General features: G+C 39.4%; 1 protein-coding gene across 1 annotated transcript in view; it reads left to right on the top strand.

Moving 5' to 3' along the window:
* The window catches only part of LOC126457342 (cyclin-D1-binding protein 1 homolog), a 93,045-nt gene that overhangs the window by 41,165 nt on the left and 34,114 nt on the right, over positions 1-17,766 (top strand). The window contains exons 3-4 of the mRNA XM_050093561.1: positions 4,855-5,113; positions 16,970-17,117. Coding sequence (XP_049949518.1) covers positions 4,855-5,113; positions 16,970-17,117 — 407 coding nt within the window. The remainder of the gene's footprint in view (positions 1-4,854; positions 5,114-16,969; positions 17,118-17,766) is intronic.

Below are 17,766 nucleotides of genomic sequence, written 5' to 3'. Positions count from 1 at the left end.
ATTACTACCGCAGGTCCCATGCAAGCACAGGATAATGTCTCCCACAGCATAATACTTCTCCCTGTCAGCCTGAGTCCATGGTGCACTGCACGCTTTAAGCTGCCATTCACCTCAATGACAGTATTTGTAGAGACTGCCAGCACTCTAATGTAGCAAAAATGTTTTTCACCCAAAGAACTGACACGTTTCCATTGGTCGACGATTGAATCCCGATGGTTCCGTGTTCACTGCAACCATAATTGACAATGTCATTGGTTCCACTTGTGAACACGCACGGTCGTCTGCTGCTGAACTCCATGTTCAAGAACGTACAATGAACAGTGTGCTCTGAAACACTTGTGCATGCACCTTCATTGTGCTCTTTCAGCAGAGACGCTACAGATCACCATCTGTCCTACCTTACAGAGCAGACAAGCCTCTGAACCCCCTGTTCTTTGAAGAGTCGTGGATGCGTCCAACAATTTAGCCCCTAGTGATAGTTTCACTATCCTTCTACCTCTTTCCTTAGAAGCTCATGACAGTAGCACTTGAACATTCCGTCAGCTCGCCATTTTGAGATACTTCATGACAGGCTCTCCATACTAATAATCTGTCTTTGTCAAAATCACTTATCTCAATGGATTTCCCCATTTGCAGCTTATATCTTCGATAGGTAGTCCCACTTCCTTGTCTGCTGTGCTAACATACTTTTGTTACTGTGTCACATGCCAGCAACGCCACCAGGCAGCATCCAGTGTCTCGGTGGGCAGTGGTCGTAATATTTTGAGTTGTCACTGTATGGACCAGACCAGCCAGTATACTTCTCCTTAAATTTTTCAGCTGTGGCACCAGTATTGCATTCAGTGCATTACTTTTACTGCTCCTCCATACTTTCATAATAAAATCAAATTTATGGCGTATGTCATTAACTCAAGACTGACCTCCTGAGCAAGGGGCTGATGACTTCGCTGTTTAGTTCCTTAACCAGACAGACAGACAGACAGACAGACAGATCAGCCAGAATGATTCAGTCATAATTTTTAGAAAGAGCTTTTGTTGAGAACATTGAGAAGATATTTAAATACAGATGAAAAAGTTAATTCTTTGTTCATTGTACCACACTACTACTGAGGTGACAGTTCAAATCCCTGCATGACCATCCATACTAAAGTTTACTATGATTCCTGTAAATTGCTCCTCTCAAATTTCAGGATGCTTCATTTGAAGTGGGCGTGGCCATTTTCCTTCCTCATGCGTGAAACATTCCGAGTTTGTCCTCTGTCTCTGATGGCCTCGCTGTTAGTGGAACATTCAGCTTTAACCTTCACTGCTTCCTTTCCTACACTGATATTAAACTTTTTCCCTGTAAACTAGATGCAGCTAAAAGCAAACAAAAGTGAAGAGAAAATTTCTATCTAACATATAGGATCTTTTGCACCAGAGAGTTGGTTCTTTGTAATTCAGAGGACAGTGGTAATCAAAAGTAAAGACTAAAGTTTCCCTGTCTGTTGTCAGAGAGCTAAAACACACGAACTTTGCACATAAAATAAAGCACTTCAGGAATTAAAAAAAAGTTATATGGGTCATTATTAAACAACATGATAGTTGTGATAGTCCATAAACAGTAGGAATGGCAGAAATGATGGCTTGTTTAAATTATTGCTCAGAAAAGTCAATAATTACTTTCTCACAATGATGTGTATCTACATAATAAACATTATTATGTAGATGCGTGAACCACGGACCTTGCCGTCGTTGGGGCGGCTTGCGTGCCTCAGTGGTACAGATAGCCGCATGGTATGGTATGAAAGAACCAAAGGGAGCATTAGGCAATGAGTGACAACAGGGCAAAGAAATACAGAAAATGATGAATAGGTAGCTTTGGGAACTGAAATAGTGAAGGCAGCAGAGAATAAAATAGGTAAAAAGACAAGGCCTAGCAGAAATCCTTGGATAACACTGGAGATAAGGAATTTAATTGATGAAAGGAGAAAATACAAAAACACTGTAAATGAAGCAGGCAAAAGGGAATATAAACGTTAAAAAAATGAGATCGACAGGAAGTGCAAAATGGCAAAGAGAGTCCTAAACAAAGAAGGGAAAGCTGAAAGGTGGAAGGAGTATTATAGAGGGCCTATACAAGGGCAGTATTATAGAAATTTAGGACGACATAGGTGAAGATGAAATGGGAGATATGATACTGCGATAAGAATGTGATAGAGGTCTGAAAGAACTAAATCGAAACAAGGCCTTTAGGAGTAGATGAAATTCTGTCAGAACTATTGTGACAAAACTCTTCCATCTGTTGTGCAAGACGTATGAGACAGGTTAAATACTCAGACTCTAAGAAAAATGTAATAATACCAACTCGGAAAAAAAGCCATTACTGACAGTGGGAAAATTACAAAATACTAACAAGAATTCCTCACAGAAGAATGGGAAAACGTGTAGAAGCCGACTCCAGGGAAGATCAGTTTGGTTTCTGAAGAAATGTAGGAACACTCCTGGCAATACTGACTCTTCAACTTATATTAGAATATAGGTTAAGGAAAGGCAAACCTACGTGTATGGCTTTTGTAGACTTAGAAAAAGCTTTTGACAGTGTGGACTGGAATACTATCTTTTAGACTTTCTGAAGGTAGCAGGGGTAGAATACAGAGAATGATAGGCTATCTTGTACAGAAACCAGATTGCAGTTATAGAGAGTCTAGGGGCATGATAGGTAAGCAGTTGTCGAGAAGGGAGTGAGACAGGGTTGTAGCTTATCCTTGATGGTATTCAATCTTAACATTGAACAAGCCGTAAAGAAAGCATAGAAGAACTTGGAATAGGTGTTTAAACCTAGGGAGAAGAAATAAAAACTTTGTGTTTTGACAATGACATTGTAATTCTGTCACATGGAGCAAAGGACTTGGAAGAACAGTTGAACAGAATGGACATTTGTAGACTGACAGTGTCAAGAAAAGCATTTCAGAAGAAGAGAAATTTGTTGACATTGAATATTAAATGTTAGGAAGTCATTTCTGAAAGTATTTGTCTGTAGTGTAGCCATGCATGGAAGTGAAACATCATCATGTAACCAATGAGAAGGTAATGAATACAGTGAGGGCGACAAGAGATTTGTGGTACAAATTGACTAAAAGCAGGGATCCATCGATGATAGGGCACATTCTGAGGGATCACCAATTTGGTATTGGAGGGAAGTGTGGGGGATAAAAATCATAGAGGGAGACCAAGAGATGAATACAGTAAGCAGATTCAGAAGGATGCAAGTTGCAGTAGTAATTCGGAGATGAAGAGGCTCGCTCAGGATAAAGCAGCATAGAAAGCTGCATCAAACCAGTCTTCGGAATGAAGACAACAACACAACAACAACAACAACAACAACAACAACAATAGTAATAATAATAGTAATAGTAGCAGTCATAATAATAAATAATAACTTACATAAATCTGTAATTATTGATACATGTTCAATTACCCGAAAGTTCCTAAATGCAATGTAACGTATACCGTACAGTTAAAAGGAAGTCACGTTTGATCAAGGTCCGTGTCACTTTCCATTTTTAACCAGACATAACGTCTGAGACAGGAAAGAGAAATAATAATAATAATAATAATAATAATAATGTAAGAGCATTACATTTACTGGGACACTCATTTTGTGCACCTGTGACTTCTGTTAGTTTAAAAAATATATAATTTCAAAGAAGTGAAGGAAAGTCTAATCCCATGACAGTAGTAGTTCTTCTAGTTAAGGTGCTAGTTGAATGTTAAAACTGTATACTGACGTTTTTGTCCACCCTTGAGCTAGCTCAGTAATACTTATTGTGTTATGAACTTAAATGATCAACATGACAACTTTTAAAAATGATGATAAACAAATTGCGTATTGTTATAGGCTATCCCCTCCACTTTATTCAAAACTTTGTAAGAATGTGCTCAGATTGTTTATCGATTAACTTTCTGCTAAAAGATAAGAATAAGGGCAGTGCTGTTAATTACATGGTTTTCATAGCAATAAGGTGGTGCTTGCTGTGAGGTGACAGGAATGCAAGAGCATACTGTATACCAACAGCTGGTGAGGAAATTGAAGACGTGTTACTTTTTTTGTTGTGATGAAGTGTGGCTAATCTCTCATACTCTAATTTGTAATATAACCATAGATAGTGAACAGTATTTGAGGAGGGGCACGGGGCACCTTCAGGAATACGTGCAATCTAATATACACCAGTAAAACATGATAGGTTGGGTAATAGAGATATAAACAAGTTGCCAGTCTGCATTGTTTTAGAAAAAAGAGCAGTCTGCAATATCCAGCAGCTACTACAGAAGGGTAAAATGCTGTCACTGTGTAAGTGCAGTTTAAACTTCATGTTCCAGTGTATGCACAGCCTCAGTCTACACTATACATTCCAAGAGATGATGGAGAGCAAAATATGGACTCTGAGCAATATTGAAAGCTTCGAATTCACTGCAAGACACAAATTCCACGTTTTCTCACACATCAACCTCTCACTCATTGCGTGAAACTAGTCTCCCCATGATTTTGCAGAACTGGTGGATTGAGAAATCTGCATGCTGGAAAAATATCCTCTTTAGCCCACTTTTCTAAGCTGAACTTCTTAATTGCCTCTCAGTTTTCATTCTGTGGAGTATTATTTACAGAGATCATCTGATCACAAAGGTAAACCACATCCCATGATTAACACTAAACTCAAATTGTGGCTAATAAATATTGGGACCCACAAGATTCAATACTTAATCCTTGTCTCCTAGTAATTTATAAAAACTGTATTATTGTGACCTGTGCTTATATTATTTTACTTTGAGTAAATTAATTTTAACAGTCATACCTTTAAAATTATTTTGCAGGTTTGACAACAAAATCACTTTCTAATGAAATCACAAAACTTTGTATGTTATACTCCAAGCCGCCTCTACCTTCCATGCGGGAGACACTTGAAATTTTGAAAACCATTGAAGGTATTTGTCAAAATTTGATAGAAATATTTTACACACTTCCAAAAGCAAAGGGAATAGTACTGCGTAAAGAAGTGCAGAAATCTGTTATAAAGCTTCTGCAGTCTGTAACTGCAGTATTAAATTCTCTGAAAGATGCAACTGTTAAAAGGTTTGTTTACCTAAATTATATTGATACTTTGTATACGTAAATTATACTGATACTTTATATTTACCTGAAATTTAAAAAACTTTCCTGTATACAACTTGTAAATGATAGCTGTTTACAGTGTACCACAGTGGTGTAGAGGAAGTCAATATTAACTATTTGATGTAGGACACATCAGTTCTCTTGAACTGAGAAACAATTTCAATTTGACATACAAAAGTCACCCAAGCTACAGTGCATGCATGCCACCTGAGTTTTTGAATATTCTCTCATGCCACATGCTTAGTCAGTCAATTTTTTTATTTTGTTAACATTAGTAATTTAAACTTTCTTGTGGGAGTAATGAAAGAAAGAAAGATATTCCGTAAATGTTACGCAAAAATTAAGTTTACAATTTCATTGAAGCGTAGCACTGACAAGCACAGTATTGTAGGAAGAAAGTGAGAGAAATACACTAATTTGTTAATGTTCCACTGTTAAAATACACAAACTTTTGTGGTAAAATTTACAAAAAACATCAATTTTACATTTTGTAAGTGCAAGAACAAAGTGTTGTTAATATTCAAGGGTGATTTTAGTGAGAGAAAGAACTTAAGTTTCAAATGTTTAAGATCGACTAAGCAAACAGTAGAAGAAAGAAGAAGATAGGAGGATATTCAAAATCTTAGCCAGCACACATGTGTGCCATAGCTTGAGGGGGTTTTTGTAGGCTAATTTGAGATTTTTTCACCAGGTTGATAGACAGCAAGTGTATGTTGTATGTTGTAAACAGATGTTGTTTACACGCAGTATATACAGTATATCTGAATGACTAATAATATTCTGTTCCTGACTTCTACAGCCTTATCAATTTCTCTGCATCATGTTATCACATCTTTAAGAAATTATGAATCATAACTACTACTTCTCTATAGCACATAAATTTGATAATGGAATTTATTGTAAATTCTGCAGTGTGAATACCATGCTTAGGTTAGTTTTTAGTGGAAGCCTTCAGTGCAGTGATTGAACTGCCTTCTGAATGTCTCCCAAATAAAGATTTTAAAACTGCTTTTTTTCATTGTGAGTTTTTTGTGTCCTATTCGGAACCACTTTGATGTCTGAGATTTGACAAGCTATGTATGTTAAGATGTCAAAGCAGTTGTCGAAGGGTGTATGTCAATTAGCTACAAATGTTAGTGCCTCAAAGAGGGACATTCAGACTTCCTTTCTTCACGCATGCATGTGTGCACGCGCGCGCTCGCGCGCACACACACACACACACACACACACACACACACACACACACACACGTGCATTGGGGGGGGGGGGGAGTGTTTGTGGCACCAATTCTGCCACATTAGTCTACTTAAAATGTAATTAAGTTTCCTCAATCACTACATTACCTGACAACAGAAGTGAAGCACCCAGAAGGAGAGGAGGAAATGAAACTTCACGGGTTGAGATGGTATGTGAAGCTATTTCAGTGATTTAAAAAATGAGTCAAATTTACAAAGAACTTAGTAGTATGATCTCTTTTATCAGTATGACCTGAGAGGTAACATATGAACATGCAGGATGTCCATGTTATGCTGTCTGAGATCCCTCAGCCACTACGAGCCTTATCCTGAAGTTATGCCTAGTGGCTCCCCACACACCGTAATGCCAGAAGCAAAGCTGCTGTGCCTCTTCGAAACGTTCAAAGAATGGGACCTCTTCCCAGGTTGCCATCATAATCGTTGATGATTAATGTATAAGGTGGTGCAGAACTGCTTTTCATTGCTGAAAGCAATTCTACACCGTGCATGCCAGTCACAGCGTCACACCAAATGCACCCAGTATCAATGTGGTTTTAATGGCAGCCTACACATGGGACAGGAATTCCGTAGTCTAGCTGCTGCTAATCTCGAATTGATGGTGCAGGATGATACAGAATGTTGCAAGGAGTTGATTACTTGTTCTCCCCGGATGACTGGCGAAGATGTGAAGGGGCTACAAAGTGTTTAGTGCACAGTTTGGCGGTCCTAGCTTGTGGTGACCAGGATTGGTCAACCGGAACCTTGAAAATGTGTGTGTTTGTCCTCAATCACATGCAGTCTAACTTCAGGCGACTGTTACATCCGAATGCCACACAAATCTGGATATTGCGCGATTTGACCAGCCGGCCTAATGGAGACCCACAATGAGGTCCTTTCCAACTCTGTCGGGTTCTGATATATCTGTTAGCTGTTAAGTGTACATTCAGGCATCCTGTAGCTCAGGTGTAATTTCTTCTGAAGAGGGTCAGTGTTCATCGGTTACATGCCAGGAGGGTAACAAGCTGCTTATCTAGGTTTTGGCAACCTTTACGTTTACCCTTCAGTTAGTGTTGCAACGATGGATAGGATGTGTGCCTGCTGTGTCATATTGAGGAGGAATTGGCTGCTGTTTGCGAACTGTTGAATGGGCCTCATCCAAGATGTGAAGACAGACTTGCTTGCGGCTATCAAGCATACAGAGTGCAGTCATCTGTAAGTTGTGGCTCATGTTGGCACCCTGAAACTGTTAAGATAGCTGTATTTAAAAAAATGATTACTGAAGTTATTATGCGTTCAAGATTTCCATTATGTAAGTTACTACTCTTTTCATTTTATTTACTGCTCATTTAAATGCCTTTATATCTGTCTTGAAATAATAAACTTCATTACTATGTCAATATTAAAGTTATCTTTCAAGTTCGTTAGACCTTCGTTATTCATTTACTGGTTCATTAACAAAACATTTCTTTAAACACCATTCTAACATAGCTAGGTCTGCAAGTAATTATTATTAACACAAAATTTAATTTTTCATTTCGGGACTCTCGGATTGCACAATATTTGGAAAGGACCTTGTCTAGGTTAGTTGTGAGGAAAATTAAATGATGGGAAAGTTCTGGTAAAATTTAGGTTATTATTGCACAGTTCGCTCTCTGATCCATTTGAATACAGTACTAAAAGTTTCAACCTGCTAGTATCGATGCGGCGGTTGGCAGGCGGCGAGATGACGAGGCACAGAGCACACATAACCACATCTATGGCTCTTGACGTATCGGCACTTTAATTCTTCTTAGCGTCATAATACTTTTCCATTTAGTGCCTATGGAATTTTGCCATACTGTGTGGGCGTTGAAATGGCGTACACGAGGCTCAGTGAAGCTATGTCTTCCAGGAGAGCCTCGCTCCAGAAGGTGTTGCTCAAACCACTGCCAAACTCCAACTAACTGCTGAACCTGTTGTGCCGTGCAGTGCCCGCGTGCATTTTCCCGCGCTCGCCTGCCATCCACCTTTTACCACTCCCTGACAGGCCAGGTATTCACCCGAGGTTTTGCATTGTACATATCCTAACACATTGCCTATGTATGGAGCAGATGCACAATTACAATTTTAAACATCTTACAACAGTTTCAACATTTGTTACATTTCAATTCTATTACAATATTGCTTGACATTTGACATAAACATTAATATTCACATTGAAACTCGTTTACAGTTTTCTTAACACAATGGCATGATACAAAAAAAAATTGAAACCAGAACATCAATTACACAAGTTTATCGAAAAATCAGATGGAAAAAATTACTTATATGTACAATAGTACAGTGTCGTTGTTACATTGTGGGCAAAGTGTAAACAGATTGTAGATCATGCTGTGGACAAGTATGTGCTTAGTAAGTGGATTAAGGATGGAAAAGACACACCATGGTTTAATAGCAAAATTCGGAAAATGCTTGAGATAGCAAAGGCTGTTGCACTCTTGGTTCAAAAGAGGATGTGTGAAAGAAGACGGACGAAGATAGTAGAGATTTGTGCGTCTGTGAAAAGATTGTTGCACAAAGATACAACGGCTACCACTGTCACACCTTGGCTGAAGATCTGGTGGACATTTCAAAAAAGTTCTGGTCCTATGTAAAATATCTGGGTCCAAAGCTTCCATCAAATCACTCGTTAATTAGTGTCGTTTGGCAGTAGAAGGTAGCAAAAGAAAGGCCGAAGTTTCAAATTCCACGTTTAAGAAATCATTTGATCATCGCACAGAGTCCCATATGGATCACATAGTAGTAAGCATCCCTGGCATGGAAAAACAACTGGAAGAATTGAAAACAAATAAGTCACCAGGTATAGTTTTACGAAGAGTACTCGGTCATGGGCACCTTACTTTCTTTACACTTACCGCGAGTCTCTCGACCAGTGTGAAGTGCCAACCGACTGGAAAAAAGCGCAGGTGACTCCTGTATATAAGAAGGGTAAAAGAATTGACCAGCAAAATTGCAGACCAATATCCTTAACATTGGTTTGCTGCAGAATTCTAGAGCATATTCTGAGTTCGAATGTAATAAATTTCCGAGAGACAGAAAAGCTAATGTCCATAGATCAGCAAGACTTTAGAAAGCATCACTTGTGTGAAAACAGAGTTTGCTCTTTTTCTCATATGATACACTGTGAACTATGGATGAAGGGCAACAGGCAGATACATATGTCTAGATTTCTGAAAAGCATTTGTTACAGTACGCCACTGCAGACTGTTAACGAAGTTACATGCATACGGAACAGGCTCCCAGATATGTGACTGGCTCGAAGACTTCTTAAGTAATAGAACCCAGTATATTGTCCTCAATGGCGAGTTTTCATGGGAGACAGGGTAACATCAGAAGTGCCCCAAGGAAGTGTGATAGGACTGTTGCTATTTTCTATATACATAAATGATCTGGCAGACAGGGTGGACAGCAATCTGTGGTTGTTCGCTGATGATGCTGTGATGTACAGGAAGTTGTTGAGGATAAGTGACCATAGATTGATACAAAATTTCCATCTGGTGTGGTGAGTGGCAGATGGCTCCTAATGTATAAAAAATGTTAGTTAATGTAGATGAGTAAGAAAAACAAATCCATAATGTTCAGATACAGCATTAGTAGTGTCATGCTTCACACAGTCACATTGTTTAAATATATGGGTGTAATATGTGAAATGATACGAAATGGATCAAGCATGTGAGGATTGTGGTAGGGAAGGCGAATGTTCGACTTTGGTTTATTGGGAGAATTTTAGGAAAGTGTAATTCATCTGTAAAGGGGACCTATTCTTGAGTACTGCTTGAGTGTTTGGGATCTGCACCAGGTAGATTGAAAGAAGACATCGAAGTAATTAGAGGTGAGCTGCTAGATTTGTTACCAATAGGAAAGCTAGAAAATCCAAAAAGTTAAATGCAAATGCACACTGTAGATATAGTAGGGGTCAGTGAAGTGAAATGGAAAGAAGACAAGGATTTATGATCATATAAGTATAGGTTAATATCAACAGCAGCAGAAAATGGTATAATGGGAGTAGGATTCGTTATGAATAGGAGGGTAGGGCAGAGAATGTGTGGCTGTGAATAGTTCAGTGAGAAGGTTGTTCTCATCAGAGTTGACACCAAATCAACATCAACAATGATAGTTCATAATTTGAAGATGAAGAGAGAGAGAAAGTATATGAGGATAATGAAAGGCAATACAGTATGTAAAGGGAGATCAAAATCTAATAGACATGGGGGACTGGAATGTAGTTGTAGGCGAAGGAGTAGAATAAAAGGTTTGAGGAGAGTATGGGTTTTATTGCTCGACAATATGACATCTCATCCATCTGAAGATGAAATTTAAAAAGGTGAAATAGATATTTCTTCTGGCCAACATAACATATCTAATTCAACCCTTGGACTAGGTAGTCATTGAATGGATGAAGAGGTGATATCATTGAAAATTCATTGGATCAGTTTTAGAGAGGACACAAGAAGGCAGCCGCTTATTGGAAGCATGAAATCGATAAATAAGTAAGGCTTAATCTATAGTATTGCTGAAGCTTGAGGAGAAATGCTAGAATTGACACTTGAAAAATCTTAGTGCAAACTGTGGCCAAAAATGAATGAAATAAGAATAAAACATCAAAAGACATGAGTGAAGAGAATCACGATGAAACAACCTACGCAAAAAGTGGTGAAAGTCAACACACAGTGATGGGAAGTGAGTGAATCATTACAGCTGACATTGAATGCATAATGAAGAAAATCTAACTGACAAATAAATTATTGACACTTAACTCGAACAACAAATGAGAATAAGAAAGACATTGAGGACAATGAACCAATGGCTCTAGTACGAGGGGCGTTTGAAAAGTCCGTGCAAAGTCCGAGAGATGGCACCACCTGCACATATCAAGGTCATGTTTAGTTAGTAGCATCTTTGGAAAGAACGCACACCAAGTTTCAGCCATATTGGTCTATTTCTTCGTGTTTGACATTTGTGTGAATCAAGGAAGTCGAGTGACTGTAAAAAAAATGGACAAAGAAGAATTTCGTGTGGTGATTAAACATTACTTTAAAAGGCAAAATGCCCCAGTAGACTAAAGAGAAGCTTGATAAACATTGCGGTGATTCTACACCTTCGATTAGTACAGTTTATAAGTGGTTTCAAAATTTTCGGTGTGGCCATATGGGCACAAGTGATGCTGAGCATTCTGGACGCCCTGTGGAGGTTACGATTCCAGAAATCATTGATAAAATCCATGATATGGTTATGGATGACAGAAGAGTTAAGGTGCGTGAAATTGCTAATGCTGTGGGCATCTCGAATGAACGGGTACATAATATTTTGCATAAACATTTGGACATGAGAAAGCTATCTGCAAGATGGGTTCCGCGATTGCTCACGCTTGACCAAAAACGGAATCATGTTAAGTGATTAAAGGATGGTTTGCAGCTGTTCAGGAAGAATCTGCAGGACTTTAAGCGTCGTTTCATCACTGTCGATGAAACATGGATACATTACTATACTCCTGAGACCAAACATCAATATAAACAATGGGTACCAAGGAAGAATCTGCACCAAAAAAGGCAAAGACCAGTCCTTCGGCCAGAAAGGTTATGGCAACTGTCTTTTGGGATTCGCAAGGGGTAATCCTCATCGACTATCTGAAAAGGGTAAAACTATTACAGGTGCATGTTATTCATCGTTATTGAACTGTTTGAAAACCGAGCTGCAAGAAAAATGCCGGCAATTGGACCACAAAAAAGTCCTTCTCCATTACAACTATGCACCAGTACACACCTCAGCCCTCAGCAGCTGTTGTCGCAAAATTAATGGAAATAAAATTCCAACTCATTTCACATCCCCCCTATTCTCCAGACTTGGCTCCCTCGGACTACAATTTGTTCCCCAATTTGAATAAATGTCTCGCGGGACAAAGATTTAATTCAAATGAGGTGGTGATTGCAGCAACTAATAGCTGTTTTGCAGGCTTGGACAGTTCCTATTATTCGGAAGGGATCAACACATTAGAACAGCTTTGGACGAAGTGTATACATCTAAAAGGAGACTATGTCGAAAAATAAAAAAGGTATACCCCAAACATGTAAGTAGTTTTTATTTTTGCACAGACTTTTCAAGTGCACCTCATGTAACATATAGATGCTAAAAATGCATTTGAAATAGCGCTTCAGTCAGCTGTGTCAGTGCAGTAGTGTAATAAAATATGTACAGTCGTTAAACTTTCACTCACAGTAACAGTATCTTACTGTACGATACAGATGTATTTTACAGTACATGCAATACGACATTATACTTTGGTGTAAGATTTGAAGTGGGTGTGATGTGTTTTTTTTTTTTTTTAAATAAATAATGTTAAGTCTTTGAAGATATTTGGGGAGGGCAGCAGACTGTACCGTTGCTAATGTTACAGTCATCTGTAACACTACCAGTTCTCATTAATGTCCTGTAAAGTAATGTCCCTGGAAGTTATCGCTTTACCTCGATTCTTCTTAATAGTGACAGCTCTGGAATCTACTTCTGTGGCCTTCCTCTTACTAGATAAATAAATTGCTTCTGACCGTGTTGCAGCGATAAGGCATCATCTTTGTTATATAAAATTTTTGTAGAAGGAATCTTAATATATGTAGGATTTTCCTTCCCCACTCAAAACTTGTAATAAACACTATTGAGTACTTTTTGAGTACAACTTATATTGTTCTTCCAGCGCATTAAAGACGGAGCTTCTCCATAAACTGTCATACTATGAAGATGCCTGAAACGAGAAGTTATTAAAAAAAAAAAGAAAAATGTTAACAAATGAACATTTAAAAAAATTGAAATTACTGAGAGAACATTGTTTCTATACCATATGTTGTATAGTGTTGTTAGGTTTAATTTATGTAAATCATGAGGAGGAGGGATACAAACAATTAAAAAATTTACATTCTTTCAGGTATCCATAGATGTTTTAGTGTGTTGGTGTTTTCTTTTCCTTTTGTTACCATTTTAACATGGAACAATATTGCAGACAGTATATACAGCTGAAAATTAAAGTTGTGCTGTACCATATTGTGATGTTATGGGTCACTAAAAGCAGCATTCCACTGACAATCTGACTTTTTTGCTTTCCAATCATGCTCCCAATCCCATAGGGGGCAAATTAGCGAGGTTCTACTGTATTTCCAAGAGGAGAGTAACATCTACTTGTTCTGTAGCCTCTTCTCTACCGCTCCAGTTGGCAGGAAGCCTTAGCATTGAATGGTTGTGTTGTTACAGTGTAAAGTATGGAACTCTGCGCAGATGATCGGTCAATGCGATTTAAGCAACTTGCAGTCATTGAATTCTTGGCAGCAGAAGGTGTCACCCTCCCAAAGGAGATTCATCAGAGAATGAAAGCAATTTATGATGATTGTGTTGATGAGAGTACTGTGCGTCATTGGGCAAGTAAGTTTAAAGATGTTGAGGTGGGAACATCTGACCTGCGTGACAAACAAAGAGTTGGACATCCTGTGACAGCAACCACAGAGTTCACAAGCAAAATGTTGACAAATTGATTCAGGATGATCGTCATTATCATTCAGAGAGAAATTGCAAGCGTGATCCACGTTTCACAAGAACATGGTGGGTCACATTTGTGCTTTGCTTGGCCATACACTTCATGTGCCACCACAGTAGAACTTCAGAGACTGAATCTCACCACTGTACGGCGTCCTCCATACAGTCCAGATTTAGCACCATCTGACTTCCATCTGTTCCCAGTAACAGAAGACGATCTGTGGGGACAACATTATGCTTCTGATGAAGACATTGAGAGAACTGTGAGACTGTGGTTGTGGAAACAGTGTGTCAACTTCTTCCATGACGGCTTTTGAAAAATTGTTCATCGTTGGCAGAAATGTATCCAATTGGCTGGTGATTATGTGGAAAAGTGAATATTGGTAATTAAAGATCACACTCTAAGGATTATTTCTGCATTTGATTGATTAAAATATTCCCAGTCAAGCCTAGTTAACGAAGGTATATTCATTGCCTGGTAAGCGTGTTAAAAAAAAAGACTGTTTTCAGTTTTAATAGGTCCCAACAATGGATAGTCCAGAATGAAACAATCATATGAAAAATGATAGATTGCTACTCACATGTAGAGAAGACGTTGAGTTGCAGACAGTCATAAAAAAAGACTGGTATACATTTAAGCTTTCAGCCAAAAGGTCGTCTTCTGAAGTGAAAACACAAACACATTCTCACAAGCTTTTGTGTGTGCGTGTGTGCACATTTTCTATTTCAGAAGAAGGCCTTTTGGCTGAAAGATTAAAAGCATAGCTTGTAGTTTCGGGTGGGAATAGGTAGAGGGAAAGTGTAAAGGGTGGTGGGAGGCAGGGAGAGGGAATGGGGGTGGGTGGCTAACAGCTCAGTGAGAGGCCAGTTTGCTAGTAAGGAATGGGGGTAGGGGGCTGGCATGATTGTAGCGGCTGGGTGGAAGCGGCACTTTTGGCACGTGTTGAAGTGAAGTGGGGACATGAATTGGGACTGTGTGACAGGATGGAGGAAGGGGAAACTATTGGGTGAAGGATGCGTTGACAGCGGCTGAGCTGCGATTGAGGCCAGTATGATTACAGGAATGGAGGATGTATTGTAAGGATGACTTCCATCTTCATAGTTCAGAGAAGTTGGTGGTGGAGGGGGGATCCGGATAGCTTGGGTTGTGAAGCACAAGCAGCGAAGTGAAAGTGAGCGTGTTGTGTTCAGCTGCATATTGTACCACTGGGTGGTCAACTATGTTTTTGACAGCAGTTTGGCATTGGTCATTTGTCCTGGTGGACAACTGCTTGGTGTTCATACCAACATGAAGAGCTGTGCAGTATTTGTACCTGAGATGGTATATGGCGTGGTTGCTTTCACAGGGAGCCTGGCCTCTGATGGGATAGGATAGGCCTCTGACAGGACTGGGGTAGGAGGTGCTGGGTAGGTGGATTGGACAGGTCTTCGCACCTTGTTCTGTCACAGGGATATGATCCCTGTGGAAAGAGGTTGGAACTGGGAGTGGTATAGGGATGGACTAGGATGTGTGTAGGTTGGATGGGTGATGGAACACCGCTTTGGGAGGTGTGGGTAGTGTCTTGGGTGGGATGTCCCTCATTTCAGGGCAACATGAGAAGTAATCTAAATATGGGCAAATGATATGGTTGAGTTGTTCAATCCAGTGTCGATAACTCCCTTACCCAGTATGCTGAAGGCCTCACAAAGGCCTTCACAAACAGATTTCCCGAGCTGATTCCTCACACTCACCCCACTCCTCCCACCACCTTCAAGTAGCAGCTACAAAGAAGCTTCCCCTTTGTCATCTAATGTTACCCTGGACACACACACACACACACACACACACACACACACACACACACACACACACACACACACACACACACACACTCGCACGTGCAGGGGGGGGGGGGGGGGCAAGAGAGAGAGAGAGAGAGAGAGAGAGAGAGAGAGAGAGAGAGACCAGCTCTGCTCAGAAGTGGTGCCATATATTATACCAGTTACTTGGTTTCCACAGTAATATTGGCTGGTGTCACTACATTTCCAATCTGCTGGAGCTCTGATATTAATTTTTTTCTTGTATCTAAGTCATCCTGTGTTTTTAACTAGTGTTGTTAGTCATAGAGGTTGCCTCAATATGTTTTCTGGCTGCTCTCTGTACCCTTATCTTTTATCTGGGCTTGACACTGGTGACTGCAACAACTGTGGTGCTCTATTCACCCAGCAACTACTGCAGTCAGAGTTGGTGCCACGGTATATTTTAAGTATCTTTTTCTGGATATATCTTTGGTAACACTGTTGTAGCCGAAAGTATTAGTGCTTTTAATTGTTGCCTAAATAATTATTATGTTTTAATGATGCAATGATTTTGGTAGTCTTCTACTGCTTGTATGTGGGAAACTAATGTCATTATTTGTTGGGAAATTCTGATGCAAATAATTATAACCATTTTGCAATAGTTCGTATAATTAAGTGCCAATGTTGGAAAGTTGACATAACAAAAAATTTAATGGAGCATACAGTTGAGGTGGCAACACTTGTTCTGTTCTTTGCAAGTGTGCCTGGGTACTGTATTAATCTTAAAGTTATTGGTTGTTTTTCTTTTTACATTACTGGAAAATGCTTGCTTCCATAAAAATTGTAACACGAATGAGATGAAAATTTAAATATTGATTTGTTTCTATAATATTCTTCCTCAAATTTCCCCATGTATATTTATTGAAGTGTTAGTTCCTCCTGCTGTCCCTTAGACTTGTAGCAACACCACCTTGGAGTGTTGTCTGTATTGATGAGGAAAGTTATTCCTACAGCTCATACAATCTCTATCTTTCTTCCTTTCGTACTACGACTCTCTCTCTCTCTCTCTCTCTCTCTCTCTCTGCTCCTGTCCCTCTCCCCCCACTCCTTTGCCTCCCTCAACCCATATATATATAAGTGCAGGGAGAGGGGCTATTCACTTGTATCCAGAAAAAGAAACGCTCTGAACACAAAGGAAATAAATAACTGTAATCATTATATTTCCTTGAATTTGTTCTATTTTCAGTCAGAAAGACCGTTTGAAACTAGTGGGTTGGATATGGGAGGCTTGTGGAGAAGTAGAAGATCTTCCAAGAGACAACAAAGGTGCTGTTTGTCAACTTCTTACCAGAGAAGAGCTGCTGTTGCTTGATGCCTTGCAAGAAATTGAAGGTGTAAGTATGAATTTGGCAGTTATTGCAAAATATTCGTGTAGAATTGCCATCTGTTGATTATCTTGTACATTTGACCACCAGATTTCAATGTTTAGCAGGATAATTTTGGGAGGGTTTCGAAATATGTTTTCTTCCACTGTATTTGATAAAGTCATTAGAAGATCAAAACAAATGGCAAAACGATTTAGAAAAGATATCAGAATGGTGCAAAAATTGGCAGTTGACCCTAAATAACGAAAAGTGTGAGGTCATCCACATGACCGAGCGAGGTGGCACAGTGGTTAGCACACTGGACTCGTATTCGGGAGGACGACGGTTCAATCCCGTCTCCGGCCATCCTGATTTATGTTTTCCGTGATTTCCCTAAATCGTTTCAGGCAAATGCTGGGATGGTTCCTTTGAAAGGGCACGGCCGATTTCCTTCCCAATCCTTCCCTAACCCGAGCTTGCGCTCCGTCTCTAATGACCTCGTTGACGATGGGACGTTAAACACTAACCACCACCACCATCATCCACATGAGTGCTAAAAGGAATCCTTTAAACTTTGGTTACGCGATAAATCAGTCAAATATAAAGGCCATAAATTCAACTAAATACCTAGGAATTACAATTACGAACAACTTAAATTGGAAGGAACACACAGAAAATG

Source organism: Schistocerca serialis, chromosome 2, assembly GCF_023864345.2.
Source record: "Schistocerca serialis cubense isolate TAMUIC-IGC-003099 chromosome 2, iqSchSeri2.2, whole genome shotgun sequence".
Classification (NCBI taxonomy): Eukaryota; Metazoa; Arthropoda; class Insecta; order Orthoptera; family Acrididae; genus Schistocerca; species Schistocerca serialis.
This window is presented reverse-complemented; position numbering and strand designations above follow the sequence as displayed.